This window comes from Papio anubis, chromosome 1 (genome assembly GCF_008728515.1).
Source record: "Papio anubis isolate 15944 chromosome 1, Panubis1.0, whole genome shotgun sequence".
Taxonomy (NCBI): domain Eukaryota; kingdom Metazoa; phylum Chordata; class Mammalia; order Primates; family Cercopithecidae; genus Papio; species Papio anubis.
The window spans coordinates 1,410,626-1,432,952 of record NC_044976.1 but is presented as its reverse complement, the minus strand read 5'-3'; the positions used below and the strand labels follow the sequence as shown (position 1 = coordinate 1,432,952).

Here is a 22,327-nt window from a genome sequence, read left to right as displayed (position 1 = left end):
ATCTTCACCAGCGTCGGCCTTAGGGCTCCTGCACCCCACATCCTGTCCCCCAGGCCTTTCCTAGCCCCCCAACATGCTGCTGGTCGCTGGGCCTTCCTGCTCCCCCACAGTGAGAGTGTGGCCCTGTGGGGGATGCTCGGGGCCAGCTTGCCACACCGCCTTGTCGAGCGTGCTCACTGGAGCTTCTGGGGAGCAGGTGCCCGGCTTCAGAACCACGTCTCAACCTGCCCTGCAGATCCCTCCCAGGCCCACCAGCCCCTCGTGCCCGGCCACGCCCAGCCCTCAGGTGATGCTGCTCTGGCAAGAAGAGCCCCTAAGGCCACCTGAGGGCAGTGCCCCTGAACGTCCTCCTCAGCCGTGACTGCGGGGACGCACGTTCTCTGCTGGCCTGATTCTGGTGGGTCTGGACCAGGCCCTCCCACACTCCTTTCTCTCCTGCTCCAGATGGGAAAGAAGGCCGATGGCCGGGAAGGGGGTCCTAGGGAAGCTGGCCCACCCCCACCCCACCCTGCCCCTGGCACCAGCCCCACCTCAGTCACCCTCACAGGTGGGCCTGCTGGTAGCAGGGGGGGCCTGCGGGAATCCCACCCAGCAGACACGGGGCCACGGTTTCCTCCATTCTCTTCCAGAAGAATAGGGGGCCATGGATTCTACACCGTTTTGCTAAAAGAAGTCCAAACCCCAAGCCAGAGGTGGACACCACGGTGTTTAGAAGCCTCGGGAGGCAGCCAGTCCCCAGGAGAGCTGGCCTCTGCGGTTGCGCCGCCTCCTGCCGCCCTGTGAAGCTGCTTCCACAGCTCCGCGAGGCCTCTGTCTGTCTGAGGGCCCAGGACAGCCATGGCAGGGTGGCTCCTGGCCTGTCCTCCCCAGGAGAGCTTCAGAACAGCTCCTGAGAACACAGTGGGGATGAGGAGAGCCCTGAGGACAGCAGCCGCGGGAGCCGTGGACCTTGTCCAGGCCCCCAGGCCCGAGTCTCAGTCCTCAGGGGGCCACTTCTGCTCAGCACAGCACCCCCAGAGGATCAGGAGCAAGATGAGGGGCCTGATCCCGTTCCCGCCTGACCAGAACGGCACCCGCCTGACCCCAGCAGGCCTGGTGCCCTGCGGCGTCGTGTCCAGGGCCCAGCGGCTCTGTTGCAGGGCCCAGCCGGCTCTGCCAGCTGCACAGACAGCTCTGTGGGGGGCTCCTGGAGGCGAGGAATGGGCAGGCACGGAGAGAGCCCACAGCAGTCCTGTCTTGGCAGCTTTGCCAGCAGACGCGCCCGCACGTCCCAGAAGCAGGTCTGAAGGCAGCAGTGGAGAAACATCAGCATCGCGCTGGCGAAACGCGCAGGAGCAGCCGCGACCGATCAGGCCCCGGGAGCTCCGGAGCAGCCTTTATTTTCTGAACATTCAGGAAGGTTGGAGGCTACTGGAGATGGAGGCTTAGGGTCAAGCACATTTTCTATGCCTCAGGAAAGGCGCGGAGCTGGCGCGGAGCCACACCTGTGATCCCAGCACTTCGGGAGGCTGAGGCGGGAGGATTGGTTGAACTCAGGAGTTCAAGGCCAGCCTGGGCCGCATAGGGAGGCCTTCTCTATGATAAAATAAAAATATTTAAAAAGGCAAAGGAAAGACCAGCATGGGTTCCTTCTCGGTGACAGTGCCAGGGCCCACGCTGGTGCCGCTGAGGGAGGCCAGGCACCGTGGTGGCCCAGCCTACACCTCCCCGTGGCTCTTGGGTGGCTCGGGTCAGTGGAGCCGTATCTGAGGTGTGGGAGGTGAGGAGGGTGAGGGAGGTGAGGACGAAGCCCAGGGCTGGGGACAGCAGGGGAGTCTGAAAGGCCCCCATGTGACTCGTGTCCCCCCGCGTATTCCCGCTGACTTCTCCAGGCCCTGCCCTGCGTCTCTAATGAGCCACACTTCTCGGCTGACTGACCGACTCCTAAAGACTAATGCCCTGTGTCTGGTCACCTCCGAATGAGACTGTTCTCATCCCCTTAGGGCCAATAACGTTTTATTTTTTGAATCCACTTAAATGAAATCAACGTTTCTGCTTCGGCCGTCCCTCCCCCTGGCCAGGGCCTGGGCCTGCTGCGGCCGCTCTTGGGGCTGGCCTGGCCCGAGCAGCCTTGTTGATTCCGGCAGTGTCCCCGCCTGCTGCCTGGTGCCCTACACAGGTGACTAGGGAGTCTAATTGAGTCCGCCGTAAAAAGATAATGAATTGGCATCCCCTCCAGAGCGGTCGAGCTGCCCGATCCCGTCCCGCGCTGGCTCTCAGCCTCTCGGCTCCTGAGGCCCCCTCGAGGTCGTACGGTGACCTTTATCTTGCTTATAAAGCCGTAATTGATGTAATTAAAACTGGCATAAAGGCTTTGGAAGTCACTGCTGAGAGCTGGGCATGGGCACGCCTGCTGGGAGCCCCGCCTCAGTGGGTCGGCTTGGCCGGGAGGTGATGAGCATGGCCTTGGGTCAGGGAGTGCCCCAGACACTGCCAGGGACCCTCACTCTCTGCCATGAGTGGTTCCTCTGGGGCCCGTGGAGCCCAGAGTTTGATGAGCTGATGCGTCTGTCACAGAATTTGTCTCCCTGAGCCTTGGAGTGAGGCCCACTCAGGCTGGCGGGCGCCACTCAGACGGGGAAGAGAGGGTCTCCACTGACAGTGGGCACTGTGCTGTCTGAAGGCGTCTCTGCACCTCAGCTTTTCGAGTTTAATGCCTTTTGGGGGGCACTCGCCATCAGACTTTTATTCTTTTCTTTATTTCTTTTTTTCTTTTTTTTTTTTTTTAAGAGGGAGTCTCACCCTGTGGCCAGGCTGGAGTGCAGTGGTGCGATCTCAGCTCACTGCAACCTCTGCCTCCCGGGTTCAAGCGATTCTCGTGTCTCAGCCTCCTGAGTAGCTGGAACTACATGCATGCACCACCACACCCAGCTAATTTTTGTATTTTTAGTAGAGATGGGGTTTCACTGTGTTGGCCAGGATGGTCTCAATCTCCTGATCTCCTGATCTGCCCACTTTGACCTCCAAAATGCTGGGATTACAGGCGTGAGCCACTGCGCCCGGCCCCTTTTAGCCTTTTCTTTTCGGTGGTTTGGCCTAATGGGAGCAAATTTGCAGACGGGGGCACAAGCAGGACAATGCCCAGGAAGGGGGTGATGTTGGGGGCAGCTACACTGTGACTAGCAAGTTGGCTCAGCCGGGCACCTGGCCATCGCACAGTCAGCAGCGTGCCCAGGACCAGTTGGGGAGTGCTGGGGACAAGACAGGGAAGTGGGCTCTGCTGGGGCAGATCCACAAAGGGGAAGCTGGGCAGCAGGCAACAGGCGGGACACAGCAGGGCTAGGAGAGGCTCCGTCGGGAGGGGCCACCAGACCAAGGCAGTGTGGGGACCAGGACGGAAGGGTGAGGCCAGCCTGCACCAGACAAGCAGCAATGCCAGGGCCAGAGAGGCTGGGTGGAGATGGGCAAGGAAGAGAGAGAGGACTGGAGGACAGCCCGCATCATGGCCTCGTGGCTGGTATCATGGTCTACACTATGGGGCCCATGTTTTGGCTTCTATGGCAGCCCTCACCATGGCCTATGTGGTGGCCTGTGTGGTGGCCACAGGTCGTGGTCTTTGTATGGTAGCTTGTGTGGCCCCACGTCATGGCCTGTGTGGCAGCCTGTGTGGCCACCCTTGCCATGGCCTATGTGGCAACCCGCATCATGTGGTGGCTCATATGGCAGCCTGTGTGGCAGCCTGTATGGCGTCCTGTGTGGCAGCCCAACATCATGGCCTGTGTGGTGGCCTGTGTGGCGGCCCTCATCGTGGCCTGTGTGGTGGCCTGTGTGGCGGCCCTCATCGTGGCCTGTGTGGTGGCCTGTGTGGCGGCCCTCATCATGGCCTGTGTGGTGGCTCACATCATGGCCTGTCCTCACATTACAGGAAAAGCCTCTGGCCATGTGGAGCTGGTGAGTGACAAGGTCCACCTGCTGCCTTGAGTCCTTCATGTGCTGGAGACAAACAGTGGGTGACAGGACCAGGGGTGCTGGAGGCCTAGGGACCCACTGCAGTCCTCCGAGTCACAGATGATGGCCCAAACCCCAGGACTGCAACCATGGAGGTGCCCCCAAGGAGGATCTGAGAAGTTTGGGGAGACTTGTGTGGGCGGAGGGGTGTCATGGAGTGAGGGGAGGAGTCAGTGACCAGCGGGAGGGCAGGCCCCTCACCAAGGGGAGGCTGAGCTGGAGGAGGGACTCAGCTCTGCTCTGGTGTCTGCAGGGTGTGGAATGCGCAGTACACAGCATGAGGGGACTGCTGGCTGCCAGGGCTGGGTGTGTGGCCCCTGAGGAGGCAGGTGAGGGGTCATCTGGCTGAACGTGGTGCTTGTGTCCATGGCAAGCAAGGTGACCGCCCAAAGGGGTCTGAACAGAAGAGAGGCCAGCCTGCCCCAGGGGCAGCAGCCTCCGAGGTCCCCTGGGGCCCAGGGGCAGGAGGAAACAGGGCCTGTGGGGACAGCGGCCATCTGTAGCCGATGACACTGGGGGACAAGTAGGGGCTCAGGCCAGGGCCACCCTGATGTCAGCAGCAGAGCCCAGGCGCAGCCTTGGAAAATCTGCCTCTTCAGCAAACGCAGAGAAGCCGTGCGGCGGGGGCGGGAGGCCGTGCGGCGGGGGCGGGAGGCCGTGTGGCGGGGGCGGGAAGCCGTGCAGCGGGGGTGCCCGCTTCTGCACAGAGGGTGCCCTGAACAGGAGCAGCCAAGTGGATTCCAAACCTTGCTCCACAGAGAGCAGCCCCACAGGACACTTTGGCTGGGCCTTCCTGTGCCCTCGTTTTCTTTAGGGGATGTGCAAGCTTGTGTAGCATTTCTGGCCTAGCATCAGGCAGGGGCCAGGCCGGGCTGAGCTCCGGGCCCTTGGCAGGGGAGGGACTGACCTGGCTTCCGTGTGAGGGTCCCGTGTAAACAATGGACTGAAGGGCAAGGGGGACCCAGGAGTTGGGCTTCAGCTGAGGGCAGTGCCAGTGACTTGGTGGGAGACACTGGGGCCTGGCGGGGGTGTGGCAGGGCAGTGGGCAGCCTTGGGGGTCCAGGCACAGATACGTTTTGAAGGCAGCCTTGATGTCAGCCTTGTTGCTGCAGCTGCAGTCATTGTGGGTGCATAGGATATGGGGCAGGGGCAACTGGAGGCTGACCCCAAACTTTCAGCTTGAGCACCTGGGGGGTGTGGTGCCAACCTCGGGGAAGGCAGTCACAGCCAGGCCCCGGGGGCCGCTGCGGTCAGCCTGCAGCCCCGACTTGGGGAGTGCATGGCAGAGGTGGACCTCTGCCTCTCATGGCCAGGCAGCCCCCCAGCGTCGCAGCAGAAGGCCCTCCGTGGGCCTGTGCCATGTGGCGGTCAGAGCCTGAGGGAGGGGGAGGTGACATCCAGAAGAAAGAGACACAGTGTGGGCTCCTGGATCCAGATGTGCTGGGATCTAGAAGGCTCCTCCGAGCTCAAGGCTGTGGACAACACTCCCCTTCCGCTTTTCACTATTTCTCGTTTCTCTTGCTTGCAACAAAAGCGTCTTGGCCAACCCAGAGGGCCTCCTCTTCACTCTCGGACAGGGACCACACATAGGGGTCTGCCTGCACCTCCAGGGAACCCCCCGTGTCAAACCCACATGGGCTCAAGGAACCCGGCTTTACAGGCCCTGGTGTCCTCTGTCTTCCTGCTGAACTGAAAGCCGTTAGTTTCTGTTTGTGCTGCGCAGGGAGGCCTCCCTTTACCCGGCTGAGCCTTGGCTGCTTATCAGCCAGGGGCAGTCACGACAGAGCCTTTACTCTGAGGAGAGCGGGGATGTTGTGAGAACCTGCCTGAAGGCGCCTGGCACTAGCCCTTGTGATCACCAGGCAAAGGAGGCTCTTCCAACAGCTTGGCCGGAACCCCCAGCCTCAGCGATGCAGACACCCTCCAGGCTCCAGGTGGATGGATGTTTATTTACACACCAGGAATGCCTGCTGGGCTTCTACAAATACATTTTCCAATCTCCCACCTTGCCCCCGGAAATGGCACGTGGCAGGTGGAGGTCTGAAGCCCCCGCCACCGTGTGAACCACGCATCCTCGGGGCTCAGGATCCGGGTCCACTCCGGAGCAGTCACCTTGCCGAGGGGGAGGGCGTCGGCATGATCAGGATACAGAGCTGGCGTCTTTATTGCCCAGGGGGTGTCGATAAAAGACGCAGTCCAAGTTAGCTCCAGTGCAGTCCATGTGGAAACCATCGGTGCGTTAAGAAATGGAAATTATGCCATCAGCAGTGCAGGTCCCAGCCATCGCCCCGGACGTAAATAGTGCCGGGCCAGCAAAAGCTGCTGGGAGAAGGATGTCGGTTAAAGAGTGTCCTTGCAGAGGGGAGACTTTCTCTCTATAATGCACCATAATGATTAAATTAAGACACCTCCGAGAGAGATAATTCTCCCACCTGTAATTTGGAGACACTTCTGAGGCTGGCTCTCCTCAGCGTCTCTGTCGCTCCCTACAGAAGTTGGGCTCCGGGAAAGGGACGTTAATGCCTCCATCCCCAAGGTCCTATCCAGCGCCCTCCACTCACTCAGAGCCCCACAGAGGCGGCTGCCCCAGGGCCCCACGTGAGGGTTCTGCCTCCTGGGATCCGGCCACAAATGAAACTGAGCTCAAACAGACGTGGCCTCCTGTGCACCCCTCAGCAGCCCCTGACTCCTCCCTCCCTCCTGGGCACTGTCCTGGCTCCACCCTTCTATCCACCCTGGAGCTGGGTCTCTTCTGTTTTATGATGGTGTCACTGCCTGGTGGGGACACTTGTTTGTGGCCTTAAAGCCACCACACCAGCCCCTGCCTCCCTCTCAGAACTCCCCCATCCAGCCAACTCTGGAGCCGACCTTCAGCCCTCACCACATCCCATGGCCTCCTGCTAGCACCTCCTACCAGTGGTGTGTGCAAGGGGAGGGCCCTCGGGGCAGGGACGTCAGGAGAGCCCCAACTGCCGGTGGGAGAGTGGGTTCCGATGTGTGTGTGTGTGTGGAGGGGCTGCACTGAAGTTATCTCCTTCAGGCTCAGCCACTGACCGTCCTTGTAAAAGACACAGCAGGGTAGGCCCTGGGGGCTGTAGCTCCATCTGTTTGTGGGCGGAGCCAAAGGGAAGCCCCCACACCTCACACCCTGGGATCCTGGGAGAGGGGCTGAAGAAAGCTAGGATGGGCAAGGGTCTGCAGGGGTCCCACTGAGGGATGCACAGGCTGAGCCCGCCCACAGCCTCCTCCGAAGCCCGAGGACTTAGGGTCTGCTGCCACTTGGAGGGACTGGCAGCCGCCCCCGGTTTCTCCCCTCCACGCTGGTGGAGAACGGGGCCCGATGCCAGGCCCATCTCGACGCATCGCTGGAGCAGAACCGTCTTCCTCCTCATGCTACACTCAGAGGAGGGCACGTGGCTATGCTGCTGAGCACCAGCCTCTCTGGCCAGGGTCCGAGGCCCGGCCCTACCCTGGAAGCGAGTGCCTCGGCTGGCAGGGGGCTGCAGATGGGAGAGCCTTCCTGCCACAGAACACTGGGCTCCCAGGTGCTGGGGTGGACTTAGAAGGGAATGGGGGTGTCACGGGGCCGTGGATACGAAGGACCCCCACCTCCACTGTCGGTGGCCAGAGGGAGCACCCAGGAGGGACAGTCCCTGCCCCCTGACCTGCCCCCACCAAGACGGCGTCGCTGCTGACGTCTGTGCCCGCTGCCCTGGCCAGAGCCACACTTCAGCACAGCCATGCGGGGCTCCCTCTGTCTCCGCCGCGAGCCCCTCACAGGGCCTTTCTTCATTCTGTCTCCTCAGCCAAGGGACACACGCCCCATTGTCCCGGGGCCTGTCGGCGAGTGGATCAGGGCTGTGCCGAGTTCACCGATGTCCTACTGGGGCCGCCCCCGCCCGGGTACCACCCCTTCCTGTTCCTGGACAGCCTCCACAAGGTGGGTGCCCACGGGGGGCGGAGAGGCCACCCCACATCACTCAGACGGTCCCTGCCCACCCACCACCTCAACACCCAGGCCACGTGTGCCCGGGGGGTTTCGAGCAGAGCTCCTGGGCCCCCCTTCTGAGCCTCTCCCTCTCCCCTCCTCCTGCCCAATCCTTCTAGAAGGCAGGCAGCAGATCCAGAGGCAGCTTGCACCCCGGGGGGACACCACCCACTGCACAGGAGCCGCCTGGAGGCAGCAGGTAGGAGTGTCCCACCCCACTGGCAGGCGTTTGGAGGGTCAGCTCTGGCCTCCTCATCAGCTGGGCCAGGAGGACGGGGAAGGCCCGGGGGAGCCAAGGACCTGGTCTGAGAAGGCAGTGAGCCTCCGCGGGCCTCGCTTCGGGGAGCCCCCAACCAGGGTCTCGCGGGGCTGACAGCTGCCCTGTGACTTGCCTGGGCTGGTACGAAGTGGGCGGAGCTGGAGCCGGTCCATCTGCTTCGATCACTACAACCCCCAGACCACCGGGTGGACCAGACTGTGGGCACGCGGAGGCAGAGAGGCAGGAGGAGCCCGGGGACTCCCAGAGGAAGGCGGCTGGTGGCCAGGGTTCAGGGCAGTGGTCTAAGGGGACTCTGTGAGCTGGAGGACAGGAGCGGGACCAGGTGCACATCGTGGCACGTGCAAGTGGGGACACCGTGGGGGTTTGTGGTCGTCACATCTCACCATCCTGGGCCTGGCAGTGCTACGGGCACAGCACATGCAGGGCCATAACCGGCTGGTTCTACTGGGAGGAAACTGGGGCTCGGGGCCCAGTGACAGCTTCCACCTCAGGTCAGGACTCTGTCTACAAACTGGAGGCAGCTGCGCACTGGGCTGGGCTAGGCTGGGCTGGGCTGGGGAGGCCCCCGCTGATGTGCCCTGGGGACCCATCCCTCCTGGCCTGAGCCCAAGGACACAGTGGCTTGTCCCACCAACCCTCACCTGGCCCCGCAGGCTGTGGAGGAGCTGCTGGGTTGCTCACAGAGTGACCAGCACCCGTCCCGCTCCCACCCGCCTGCCAGGCACTCGCTCTTTTTTTTTTTTTTTTGAGATGGAGTCTTGCTCTGTTACCTGCCCAGGCTGGAGTACAGTGGCGTGATCTCGGCTCACTGCAAGCTCTGCCTCCCGGTTCACGCCATTCTCCTGCCTCAGCCTCTCAAGTAGCGGGAACTACAGGCTCCTGCAACCACACTCGGATAATTTTTTTTTTTTTTTTTGTAATTTTAGTAGAGACAGGGTTTCACCGTGTTAGCCAGGATGGTCTCAATCTCCTGACCTCGTGATCTGCCCGCCTCGGCCTCCCAAAGTGCTGGGATTACAGGCGTGAGCCACTGCGCCCGGCCCAGGCACCTGCTCTTGTTTTCTTGGGTGGAAGCTGTGACGTTTGGGATTCCTGATTGGGGCAAAACATTCTGGTGACGTGGTGCACAGACCCTGCTCTGGTGACGCGGTGCACAGACCCTGCTCTGGTGACGCGGTGCACAGACACTGCTCTGGTGACGCGGTGCACAGACCCTGCTCTGGTGATGCGGTGCACAGACACTGCTCTGGTGACGCGGTGCACAGACCCTGCAGGAAAAATCACCTGCTCTTGAGAGACATGGGTCCTCCTGGGACAGGGTTGGCACCGGGGGCCTTGGGCAAGGCAGGTGGGTGGAGAACCAGACCCCTGCAGTGGCCACAGAAGGGCTTCAGGGGCAGAGGAGGGCTCCAGGTATCCCCAGCGCCCGCCTGGGACCAACACGGGGTATCGGGCCCTTGAGACCTCCTGTGCCTCTGCCCATCCAGCAAACAGAAGTGGTTGTGAGTGTGTGAGTGTGAGTGTGAGTGTGAGTGAGTGTGGAGTGTGAGTGAGTGTGAGGTGTGTGAGTGGGAGTGTGAGTGAGTGTGAGTGTGGAGGGATGACGCGTGATCGCGACGACGACGATGATTTCGGCGACGCTGATGACAAAGATGCCGACGCGCGACGCGCCATGATGCCGACGCGATGATGATGATTGCCGCCGATGCCGCGATTTTCATGATGATGACGCGATGATGATACGCGATCGATGATGATGACGCGATGACGCGCGATTTATCGATCATGACGGATGACGCGATGACGTGATTGATGACGTGACGCCGACGCGACGATGATGCCTGACGCGGAGCGCGGATGACGCGATCGCTGGGGATATTTATCGACGCGATGGATGATGATTTATCGCGATTGACGCGATTCCATCTCGATTCGCGACGCGATATGATGCTTATCGACGACGCATCTTGATGACGCGACACCCGATGACGCGATTCGCCGATGCCGCCGACGGATGACGTGACGACATTACGATGATTACGATGCGATTCCGCGATGATCGACAAGATTATGACGCGATTGACGCGATGCCGGATGACGACGCGCGACGCGATGCCGACGCGATGCGCCGGATTGATGATGACGCGACGCGATAAAGTGATGATGATGACGCGATGCGCGATTTTGATGATTGATGATTTCGCGCGATTGCGCGATGATTTCGACGCGCGACGCTGACGATGACGCGCGCGCGATGCGCGATGATGATGATTGACGCGATTTCGCCAGCGGATTTCGATGACGATTGATGATGCCGCGCGATATCGGATGTTGATGCCGATGACGCGATGCGCGATGCCAGATTTTCGATGCCGATGATGGAGCGACGCGATGATGGAGCGTGGAGCGATGATGCGATGCGATGCGTGCGATGATGATGCGGATCGATGCGATGCGAGGAGGCAGGATATGAGCGATATGATGCGATGGAGCGATGCGGAGCGTGCGGTGATGCGATGATGCGGAGCGTGATGGAGTGCGATGATGAGTGCGATGCGATGATGCGATGTGCGTGATGAGCGGAGTGAGCGTGATGATGAGCGTCAACACCCGTTCCACGGGAGGGGGCATTGAAGCAGCTCGCGCTGGCGATATCCGAAATGGTGATCTGGAGACAATCCGGCGAGGTGGGAGGAGGGTCTGCTGCAGCCCCCTGCAGTGAGGCCCCTCGTGGGGGACGCTCGGGGGCTGCCAAGGCGCTGGCACTGGCAGGCCTTTGATGCCACTCACCCATGGGGGCGGCGCCGCCCTTTGTCTAGCTCTGAGTCATGGTTTGTGAATTAAATATGAAACTCGCTTTGTACGATAACTTGAGAAGCAGAGACTAAAAAATAGCCAAGATCCTGCAGGCGCGGGGGCCCCGTTTGCCCAGCGACTCAGCCGTGGGAGCATCTGCGAGAGCCAAAAGCTGAGACGCTCTGAGAGTCACTCCCACAGACACGCACCGACCCACACGCCCAGAGCAGCATCTCCACTTCGTTCCATGACCGTGGCAGCCTCAGCGCCGAGTGTGATGTTGAAACGTCTTATTTCAGCAAACAGGCTTTCGCTCTTTTCCACCTGAGAGAACGGAGGGGTCGGCGTCTCCTCCCAGCCTGGGCTGCGCCCACGAAGCGCTCGCACTGCCCTCAGGTGAAGTATCTTTGGACTAGGATTGTTACAATCCCAGGACGACGTGGCCGCTGAGTTGGAGTGTTCAGTGTTAAAATGATGTCGTCTCTTCGGGACACACGTTTGTGACCAGCAGCCGCTTCCCCTGCCTCCTGCCGGCTCCACGGCCACACAGCTAGGGCCCTCCCATTGTGTTGGGGCAGGCGTCCCAAAACAAGGCCTGCTCCCTGCAGGGAGCCCCGCCTCTCTGTGCAGCTGGGCTTACGTCTTCTGGGTACGGAAACCCTGGGGAGTCTTACCGATCGCGAACTCGCCGTGAGCTCTGCCGGCTCCTGGAGTGAGTACCCAGCATGCAGGTGAAGGGCCGCACATTTGCAGGCCTCTCCGCCATGGATCCTGGGGCGGCAGTGGCTTAGAGACAAACCTGGGCCTGTGCCTCTCGTCCTCGCCGGAGCCTGGCTTCCCTGCCCCCGCCAGCGGGTCATTGTAGCCACGTGATCCCTTACTACCCTCGAACCTGCTGCCCCCCCACCCAGAGGCCTTCAACTGTGGCTGACCAGGGCGTCGACCTCACAACCTCTTCCAGGGCCTGCCCAGCTCTGTCCCTGCTGAAGCCCCCCACAACCCATCTGGGTGTTTGTGCGACGGCCCCCTCTTAGGAAAGAGTGGGGGACCCTGCCTGAGGCTCCCCCCGCTGTTGCCCCCGTGCCTGCTGCCTGCTGTGCGGTGAGGAAGAAGCACCTGTCCCTCTGGTGTGGGTCCCAGCTTCCTGAACCAGCGTCCAGACCTGTCTCTGGGCCCAAAGAGCCCACTTTTCGGAATTCTGAGGAAGCCATTCTTTCCAGCAGCCAACCTGGCTCTGGCAAATCCGAAGCCCTCGAACGCTCAGTCGGCTGCGTCTGGTTTGCATTTAAGGAACCCTCACTGTGTCGTGGCCGAGTGGTTCCAGGCAGGGTCCCCAGCCCGTGCCAGGCACAGGGGAGGGCTCACTGTCAGCAGGCAGGGCCGGGCAGGGCGGGGCGGGGCTGGAGGAGTGGAAGCTCCTGGCACCTTTGGGTCTGCCGCTTCTGACTGACGCGCTTGTGAATGGGGTGGAGAAGGGCAGGGGCTGCGGCCGGCTCTCAGCGCATCCTTGGGCTCCAGCCTCAGCAGCAGAACCTTGAGCAGGGATCCTGCCGCTAGCACCCTGGAGTCCCAGGAGACCCCTCAGGTCCGAGACCTCCCTCGGGTCCCCCCACAGTGTGGCCCTGTGACTGACAACTTTGTTCTGCACGAGCCGTGGCCCCTACCCTGGCACGGTCCTGTATTGTTCCAGTGTCTCCAGGGCCGAGGCCACTCCCTGCACTCACCAGCTGTCTCCAGTTGCCATCGCCGGGGACCCCCTTTCCGTAATGGGGAGGCTGCTTCGGGAGCTGGGCCCGGGGCTGACCTGGCTGCTGGGTCCCAGCTGGCATCCCCACTGCTGGGCACAGAGGACGTGGGGCCAGCCCAGGTCCTGCTCGGCGCGCCCACCGGCCAGCATAATTACGCACCAGGAGCATCTCTAGGCCGGAGACCGACGCTCACTGCACTTCCTGCCTGGAACGTTCTGGCCACCCCCAGTCACCCCCCCACCCCACTCAACATGTGGCCACCTTTTTATCCTTCCTAAGGACCCCAACAATGCCAGATTCCTGGGTTCCGTTTCTTTATAGTCCCGCTCTCCAGTTCCAGAGCAAGTCCCTTGGGGGACCCGTGGGGGTTGGCCAGAGGTCAGTTGGGTGAAGACTTGGAACACCCTCATAGGCAGCCTGGTGGGCTGCACCCCATGGAGGTCACGGAACCCAGCCCAGCCCCCGCTAGAGCTTGGCCCCTCGAGGCACACGAGGCGCAACCTGGGGGCCCCTCTGAGACCCCGGGGTCCTGGCTTCGGCTCCTCCCCTCGTCTCCCCACAAAGCCCCAAAGCCTCGCTCCCTCATGGAGGTTTTCACCCCCTCCCAGAATCCCGGCAGCAGCTAACAAAGTGGCCTCCCGGCTGTTCCAAATCTGGAGCCACAGACGGGATTCTGCAGCGTGGACAACAGGAGACTGAGACGGGAGTGTGACCCCTTCCACGTCCGGACGCCAGGTCGCGCCCTCCTGGCCCCCAACCTGGGCCTGTGCCGGAGGCCTGCTGTGCCCCTGACAGCGCCACCTATTCCCCCATCATAGAAGCCCAGGTCCTAGCGGCCTGCATGGGGCCGGTGAATGGGAGAAGCAGTGAGTCTGGGCCAGGGGTCCCCCATCTCACTGGAAGGATCTGAGTGTGGAGGAAGGGCAGGCAGCATTCCCTCGGGCACTGGAGTCTGTGAGCGATGGTCAGGGTGGTCGGGCTGTGCTCACCAGGGTGTGCTGAGACTGGGGCTCTGGGGGAGCCATCTGTCCCTCAAAACAGCCACATCTGTGTCCCCTTCGTGCAGCTGCACAACAGGAGCTCCTCTCAACATCCACTGGGTGACGCCGGTGCCCTCAGGAGGACAGGCAGCCCCTCTGGGCACCTGGTGAGCACCGGGGTGCCTGGTGCACTCCCCACCGGGTGGCCCCTCAAAGCCCACATCAGAGCCTGTCACCGTCATCCAGGAGGCTCCAAACAATAGAAATGACTGAAAAAAAAAAAAGGACAAAGATGAAGAGTGACACACCAGCCTGTAATTTCGGGAGAGGTGTGCGTGGAAGAGGCGCAGCAGCCGGAGAGGCGCAGCAGCGGGAGCGGGAGAGGCGCAGCAGCGGGAGCGGGAGAGGCGCAGCAGCGGATGAGGCGCAGCAGCGGGAGCGGGAGAGGCACAGCAGCGGATGAGGCGCAGCAGCGGATGAGGCGCAGCAGCGGGTTTCAATTTACATAAGAAGCACGGCCCACGCGGGAGAAGCATGTGCGTTTGTTATGACTCTCAGGCAGGATCCTGCAAAGCCTTCTTTGCTCCCTAAAATAGGCAGAGGAAAGAGGGGCCAACGTTCCTTCACAAGCTGTGCCCCAAGGGAAGCCTGGTTTTTGTGGGCACAGAAGCCATGTCTGCCCTCCCAGAGCCCAGCCAGGGCCACCAGGACCCCCGCAGGCATGCTCTGACCCTCTGAAGCCCTCCAGGACCTGGTCACCCTTTGTGCAGGGTGGCCAGAAAGGAGGGTCCTGCTGCAAGGGCCCTGCAGACATAGCCAGAGGCCGAGGCCCGGCACCTGCCTGCCAGGGCACCCTCAACTGCCCCAGCACGTCCAAGGATGTCAGGGAGCCCTGGGGAGGAGCCCCACCCACCCCTGCGGCCACGTGGGGCCGAGTCCAGGCCTGGAGGGCCACGGCTGCCCTGACTCATGCTGTTCTGGCAGGCTGACCGGGAGAGGTGCTGACCGGGAGAGGTGCTGACCGGGAGAGGGGTCCTGAGTGGCTCTGGAGAGGCTGCACGAGGGGCTCCTGCGCCATCCGCTGAACCTGGCTCCCAACTCGCTGCCTCACCACGTGCCCCATGTCCACCTGGGGCCGAACCCCAGCTTGTGGGAGGGGAGACAGCGTGGATGGGATGGCCCTCCCTGTAGTGGGCGGTAGACACAGACCAGACATGAGGGCCCCGCACGTGCCCACCGCCTGCTGCCCTGGGAGGGGACGCGTTTCTGAGAGGGCCTCTGGCTGCATTCCTGCAGAGACATTCCAGGCGTGTTACGGAATTCCACAAAAGGACAAAGCCCTGTCAGTTCCTAAAAGATGTGAAATTATGTCAGCTGCAGAAGAGGGACTCGGTTTGATCAACGTGGCCGTGATTTTGCCCAGCCACACAGGAGAATTCCACAGGAATGGTGGGGGTGGTGCTGGCCCCAGAAATCCTAATTCCATGCTTCATGATAGGAAAATGCGGCCACCCGAGCCCCATCGGCCCGGGACGGGGTCCATCCGCCCGACCACAGACACGGGCGTGCGCGGAGACCTTGTGTGTCATTGCTCACTGGTGGCTGTCGGCATCCAAGCCCCTCCTCCCTCCTCGGCTCCAAGAAAAATGGGCTTAATTAAGACTTCTGTGATTAGTCATTTAATCAGTCATTAGGCCAACACAGATGGAGTCAATTAATTTTTTTTTACTTGAAAAGATTGTGGAAGCTCCACAGCCCACAGAGCCCCTTCCTGGCACCATCGCCAGTGACCGTGGAGCGTCCCATACAGGCCTTCATCCCCTTTGAAAGGCCATCGGTGGGGACAGGCACCTGGGCTCCTCACCTGTCCCAGGCCCAGAGGATGCAGGACACCGACCCGTTCCTCCCTCATCTGCCACGAAGAGGTGACAGGAGCCAGGAGAATGGCCTTGGAGCCAGCAGCCACCACTGGTGCCCAGAGACACGTGAGGCAAGAGCCTGACCACACACGGGGCCTGTCGGGGTTGGCTGGGTCTGAATAGGGACAGGACTTGGGGTGGCAACGTGTCCTTTCTCTGAGCGTGAGTCCGGGCCAGCACCCTGTGGCCAGTTAGGTGCAGGCCTGGCCAGCAAAGCAGCCTGTGATTCGCAGCCCAGGTGGGGAGGCCCGTGCCACCAGCTTGGCCGGCCGAGGGGTGCGGATGGAGGAAGCACAGAGAAGCCCAGCAACCACCCCCACCCCGGCCCCAAGATGGACAAATAGAAAATTCCCACGGGCACAAGCCAGGGGTCCCACCTCACCCGCAGCTCCCCCCAGTCCTCTCCTGGGCACGCTGGTCTCCGCCGTAAACACACGGACACAGCCCAGCAGCCCAGCCTGCCCCTTGGCCTGAGTCTGGCCTGCTCACTGCTGGTGCCATCTCTGAGCATTCTTGCCAGTGCCTCCTCCACACTTCACCTGCACGGGGCCCAGCCCAGTGGGGCCTTGGAGAACACGATCTGGAATAGACTCTCAACAGACCCAAAGGGGCCCGCATGATGCGGTGGCAACTCTGGTCTCCTCGGCTCACCTGCTCACCCGCTCACCCTCCCCTAGGGCTCTGCCTCCTCTTTGGGCCTTGCCACCTGCTGACCCCGCGGCCAGGAGGTCCCACTCAGCCCAGCCCCTCCATCCCCAGGGAAGGCGCCCAGGGGATGCCCTGGCCAGTGGGTCTCAGCCTGCACCTGGCTGTGGTCCTCATGGGATCTGGCCCCGGGGTGGGGGATTGGTGTCCAGCAGGCTGGGGGCTGGGCCCACAGGGATGAGAGCTCCCAGGACAATGGGGTGGGCTGCAGGGAGGGCACCGGGCAGCTGGGGGCACCAGGGTCCTCAGTAGGCAGCACCAGGCGCCCTGGCCCCACCGCTGGAAGCAGCTCCAAGTGAGAGTTCAGCCACGAGAGAAAGGGATTGACCGGGTTCTTCTTCAGAAACTTTTTTTTTTCCTGAGATGGAGTCTCGCTCTGTCACCCAGGCTGGAGTGCAGTGTCCCGATCTCAGCTCACTGCAAGCTCCATCTCCTGGGTTCACGCCATTCTCCTGTCTCAGCCTCCCAAGCAGCTGGGACTACAGGTGCCCGCCACCGCGCCCGGCTAATTTTTTTGTATTTCACCATGTTAGCCAGGATGGTCTCGATCTCCTGACCTCGTGATCCGCCCGCCACGGCCTCCCAAAGTGCTGGGATTACAGGCAAGAGCCACTGCACCCGGCCTAGAAACTTTTAAAGGTTGAAAAACGAGCCCTGTCTTGTCGAAGCAGGGATACTACACCAAAGCAGGTGTGAGGGCCAGGCGGGAACGGCTGGGCCCGCGGATGTGCCCAGCGCTCAGGGGGATGTGCAATGATAGCCCCACAGCAGACGGTGGGGCTGGGGCAGGGCAGCTGTTAACTCTTCACACGCCCGCACCGGCAAGTGCCCACAGGTGAACAGGCTCCCCCAAACAGAGAACACCCCTCAGGCTTTCCAAGTCCTGAAGCTGACCGCCCACGGGGGACAGGGCACCTGGGGGTCTGTGGCGGTTGCCTCCCCAAGGCCTGGGGCCAAGAATCCAAACTCTGACCTTCGACCTGCGAAAGCAGTCATCTCCCCGGGAGGGCTCCCCTGGCAACGTGGCCCCCAGTTCCTCGGCCCAGGCCAGGGGCACGAGGCCTCCGTGGTGCCGGCATGTTCTCCAGGGGCTCCGCGGGGCAGGACACACATGTGCTCTGGGAGAGGAGCCGGGGCTGGCGTCTGCGCCCGTCTGTGTCTGCGCCTGGGGCTGTTACAGAAAGCCCTGGCCCGTGGCTCTCATTTCTTGGGGATACTAAGGAGGTGACGGCGGCTTCCAAGCTGGCCCCAGATCTGCGGCCAAGGGTCCTGATTTTCGGACTTTCACAGGGGCTCCCAGGGCTGTAGAAAACCCTAGGGTGTGGCTCCTGCGCAGCAGGTGGGGAAGCCTGGGCCCTTCTCTGAGAGTCACACCCCCCACCTCCAGGTGACAGATTCCTCCTGATTGTGTCTTGCTTGGCTCTTGCCTCACCAGCTCCCGGCACATCCTGGTGGCTCTAGAGGCCACGTGGAACCCCAGAGCTGGGCAAAGGCTCCTGCCCCTTGTCACCAGGATCTGCCTGGACTCTCTGACTCCCAGGCATGACGCCTGACGGCTCCAGTGGACGCCCTTCTCCAGGAGCCGGGACACCAGGCCAGGCTGCAGGAAGGGGTCCCCTGGGCCTCACACCCTGGCCATGAACTGCCCTCCCTGGCCTGGCAGCAGACTGGCCTCAGGCCCAGCTCTAACTTCATGCCCAGGTCAGGGCACGCCAAAGCCATGCATGAGGAACATGTCCACGTCATAGACTGGAAGACTGAGGACAGCAAAGGCCGAGCCCAGGCCCGAAGGAGCGGGTCTGGGTAGACAGGGTCAAGGGCCTCGGCCCGAAGGAGCGGGCCTGGGTAGACAGGGTCAAGGGCTACAGGCTGCCAGAGGTCCCTTGCTGGGCCTGCACTCGGCCAAGGCCTCTCTGACGCCGCTCCCTGGAGCTCTGCTCGGGGCTCGCTGCTGTCTGCACAGAAGCCTGTGAGGAGCTCCTCCGGGGACCTCTTGGCTTCTCGGAGCATCTGGCCTGGGAAGGTGCGGTGAGGGGGGCTGCCAAGGCCAGGAGCTCACTCGGTGACGCCGAGATGCAATGCAGGGCCTCGGGAAAAGCAGCCCTTACCCGTCAGGGTGGCCAGTTCGGCCGACAGGCCACTCTGGTCACTGCCAGAGGCACAGGCAAGAGGAGGGAGCCTGGCGCAGCACCTGTTGGCCTTGCAGAGGTGGTTGCCTGCCCACCATGCCTGTCCCTCCTCACGGCCCTCCACCTGCGCCGCCTCGTCCACCTCATCTCCTGTCTGTGCTTCTAAAAGCCACAGAGGCCACTCGCAACCGGCCACAGCCTCTGGGCTTGGGGTCGGCAATGGAGCCTCTGCGGCCTGGACTCCGCCCACTGTGTTTCTGTGTGAGCGCTGGTGTGTCCAGAGCATGCGTCCGCGGGGGCAACACAGGCCTCAGACGTTCAGCGCTGCAGAACGGCCACACATAGACCCTGGGTGAGGCCCGGACTGCTGTGTCTTCACCCGGGTCCCCAGACACTGACCCGGACGGGGAGGCCGAGACTGCCAGGCTGATGCCGGGCCAGACCTCCGCAGGTCAGGAGGGAGCAGGTTGTGTCTGTGCGGTGGTGGCAGCTGCTGCCTCGGGCAGAACTGGCAGGAAACAGCGTCGAGGGGGTGCGGACTCACTGGGGCCTCCAGTGTCAGGGCCGTCATGGCCAGTGACTGAGGGACAGGAGTGAGGGGCTGGCACCCACGTGAAGGTGCAGTCCCAGGCACGCAGTGGGCGCCCAGACGCCCCCCAGGCCACTGCCTGCACCGCCTCCCCGTGTGCGGTCTCTGCGGACGCTGGCCTCAGGCCTGCTCGCCGTCCGTGGGGCACCCACGCCTGCGTGGACACTGCATGGATGCTGGCCTCGGGCCTGCTCGCCGCCCGTGGGGCACTGATGCCTTCGAATCTGCACTGCCTCCTCCCTAGGCCGAGACTCCCGAGCTCCTTCCTGGCTCTGCCTGTGTTTTCCTCAAAGCCCTGGGGGTTCTGTAAAAACTCAGGATTCCTGTAATCCTGCTTCTTTCTCTAAGGCTGGCAGCCTGGCAGACTAGTTACTCTCGGTGCTGAATTACGTACCCCGCTTCCCCTCCTTGCCCGCACTCCTGTGTCTTACATGGGTCCTGGGGCCCGGCAAGACCCATTCTCCCCACTCGAAATGAAGTCATTTCAGTCTTCTGTCTTTCATTCTTTTTCACCCAGTTGCTGCCTGTAGGATTTAGGTTTATCGATGGGTAGAACCTGGCCAGTCAAGGAGCCCTTGGCTTTCTCCCAGGTCTGGGTGGGCTCTTGACCCCCTTGAGCCATGAATGACAGGAACTGGCCAGCCACAGAGGACAGGGCAGCGGGAGGAGGCTGTGGGATGGTGCCAGCAGGCTTCCCCAGGTCCATTGGATGGGTGATTCCGGACACAGCCCAGCACACCTGGGGCTTCACACAGAAAGAACGTCTCAGCTGGGTGCAGTGGCTCGTGCCAGTAACCCCAACACTTTAGGAGGCCAAGGTGGGAGGATCATTTGAGCCTAGGAGTTTAAGACCAGCCTGGGCAACATAGTGAGACCCCATCCCCACCAAAAAAAAAAATTAAAAATTAGCTGGGCATGATGGCACGTGTCTATAGTCTTAGCTACTTGGGAGGTTGAGGCTGCAGTGAGCCATGATCAGGCCACAGCACTCCAGCCTGGGCAACAGAGTGAGACCCTGTCTCTATTGCTTAAAAAAAAAAAAAAAAATTCAACAAAGGCCAGGTGCAGTGATCCCAGCACTTCAGGAGGTGGAGGTGGAAGGATTCTCTTGAGCCCAGGACTTTGAGACCAGCCTGGGCAACATAGTGAGACCTCGTCTCTAAAAACTTTTTCAATTAGCTGGGCATGGTGGCACACTCCTGTGGTCCCGTGGGCATGGTGACACGCTCCTGTGGTCCCGTGGGCATGGTGGCACACTCCACACTCCTGTGCTCCAAGCTCCTTGGAAGGCTAAGGCGAGGGGGTTCCTTGCTCGAGCCCAGGAGTTGGAGGCTGCAGTGAGCCGTGATTGTGCCACTCACTCTAGCCTGGGTCACAGAGCAAGACTCTATCTAGAGAAAGAAAGGAGAGACAGACAGAGAGAGAGAGAGAGAGGAAGAGAGAACAAGGAGAAAGAAAAAAAGAAAAAGGGAAGGAAGGAGGGAGGGAGGAAGGGAAGGAAGGAAAGGAGGAAGAGAGGGAGGGAGGAAGGGAAGGAAGGAAAGGAGGGAGAGAGGGAGGGAGGAAGGGAAGGAAGGAAAGGAGGGAGAGAGGGAGGGAGGAAGGGAAGGAAGGAAAGGAGGGAGAGAGGGAGGGAGGAAGGGAAGGAAGGAAAGGAGGGAGAGAGGGAGGGAGGAAGGGAAGGAAGGAAAGGAGGGAGAGAGGGAGGGAGGAAGGGAAGGAAGGAAAGGAGGGAGAGAGGGAGGGAGGAAGGGAAGGAAGGAAAGGAGGGAGAGAGGGAGGGAGGAAGGGAAGGAAGGAAAGGAGGGAGAGAGGGAGGGAGGAAGGGAAGGAAGGAAACGAGGGAGAGAGGGAGGGAGGGAGGGAGGAAGGGAGGGAGGGAGAGAGGGAGGGAGGGAGGGAGGAAGGGAGGGAGGGAAAGTAAGATGCATTTCTGAAGTGCATCTCTGTCCGAGGAGGAGGGTGAGTGTCCACATGGAGCCAGCCCCTTGTCCCTGCAGCAGGGGCATCCGAGGCACCTGCCGGGTGGCCCAGCTTCCCCATGTGCAGGGACTGCCTCCTCCCCAGTGGCTGAACCATAAGGAGCTGCTCCCCAGCAAGGCCGGCTGCCAGGGCCTGGTGGGCCTGGGCTGGGCGAGAGGTTCCTCCTGGCATGGGAGCTGCTGTGGGGACAGTGAGGAGGGGTGCAGCGAGGGCCTGGAGGAGGCTCAGGTGCCACGACCACATCCTCAGGGCCCACCTGCTCCCCAACCCAGATCCTGCCTGGCCATGGCCCCGCCCTGGCCCGAGGGTCCCCCGAGACCCTGTCCGGCAGGAGGAACAGGCCCCTCACTTGTTGCAGATCAGAAACCAACGTGGGTGGTGGGTCCCCCAAAGACTGCCTCAGGGCAGGAGCTGCACCCCCCAGGGAGCCAGGGCTGCAAGTGTCTCCATGGGGAGGCCTCGGCAGGACCCCGGGCCCCTCCCATCCTCACTGTTACCTCTCCTTTCCCAGCCATGGCACTCCCAGGTGACCCTGGACCTCTGTCCCTCTGAGGGGACACCGTGCCCCCGCCGGGCCTCCTGGTCCCTCTTGCTGAGACTCCCGCTGCTCCTCAGTTGCTCCCTGCAGGCTCCAGCGTCACCGCCTCTCAGGGGCTTCGGGTTTTTCTCACCCTTCATGGTCTTCTCGGCTGCACCGGGGGGGCCTCCGCCTTGTCAGAAGCCTGTGGGAATGGGGTTGTCAGTCCCACTCCTGCTCCAAGGCCATAAGCACATCAATAATTTAGACAATGAGGATTTGCACAGGGCAGCCCACGGGCCCGAGGGGCAGAGAGCTGGGTGCAGGCTGCCAGAGGACTCTCCTTATCCTGCCCGTGGCCCCGAGGTGGAGTTTGCCGGCCTCTGCTGTCCTGGGGCCCCGAATCCACCCTGGAGCCACTAGCCCTGGTTCGGGTCAGGGATGCCATGTCCTGGGGGTTCAGACAGGGCATTCAGGGGCCTCACTGTGTCATCTCCACAGGCCTGAGGGGAGTGCCACGGAGGAGCAGCCTGCGGCAGCATACCCAGGTAGGTGGACGGGGCCCAAGTCCATCGCCGGTTGTGCCACTGTCTGGAGAGGCCACAGCCCAGGGCTGGGGGTGGGGTTGGGGGAACTCGGCCCGGGGTCCCCAGAGGCAGGTGGCAGTGGGTGGGGGATTTGGGAGCAGCCGAGCCCTCCCAAGGGC

The 22,327-nt window shown here is 62.0% G+C and overlaps 1 protein-coding gene and 1 long non-coding RNA gene across 4 annotated transcripts in view; one reads left to right on the top strand and one right to left on the bottom strand.

Annotated features, from left to right (window-relative positions):
- MORN1 (MORN repeat containing 1) overlaps positions 1 to 22,327 on the top strand; it is a 72,476-nt gene that overhangs the window by 47,449 nt on the left and 2,700 nt on the right. For 2 of the 3 annotated variants that reach the window (XM_003890993.3, XM_021935151.2), the window contains exons 11-13: positions 7,794 to 7,927; positions 8,095 to 8,174; positions 22,123 to 22,169. In XM_003890993.3, the coding sequence (XP_003891042.2) occupies positions 7,794 to 7,927; positions 8,095 to 8,174; positions 22,123 to 22,169 (261 nt within the window). Of the gene's footprint in view, positions 1 to 629; positions 1,588 to 7,793; positions 7,928 to 8,094; positions 8,175 to 22,122; positions 22,170 to 22,327 lie in introns of those variants that run through there. The other variant, XM_021935158.2, reaches the window with a different exon arrangement.
- On the bottom strand, positions 5,917 to 6,918 carry LOC103887368. Its single transcript, XR_651444.3, has 2 exons — positions 6,420 to 6,918; positions 5,917 to 6,306 (listed from the first exon to the last, which is right to left on the bottom strand). It is a non-coding gene; the product is annotated as an uncharacterized LOC103887368 (long non-coding RNA).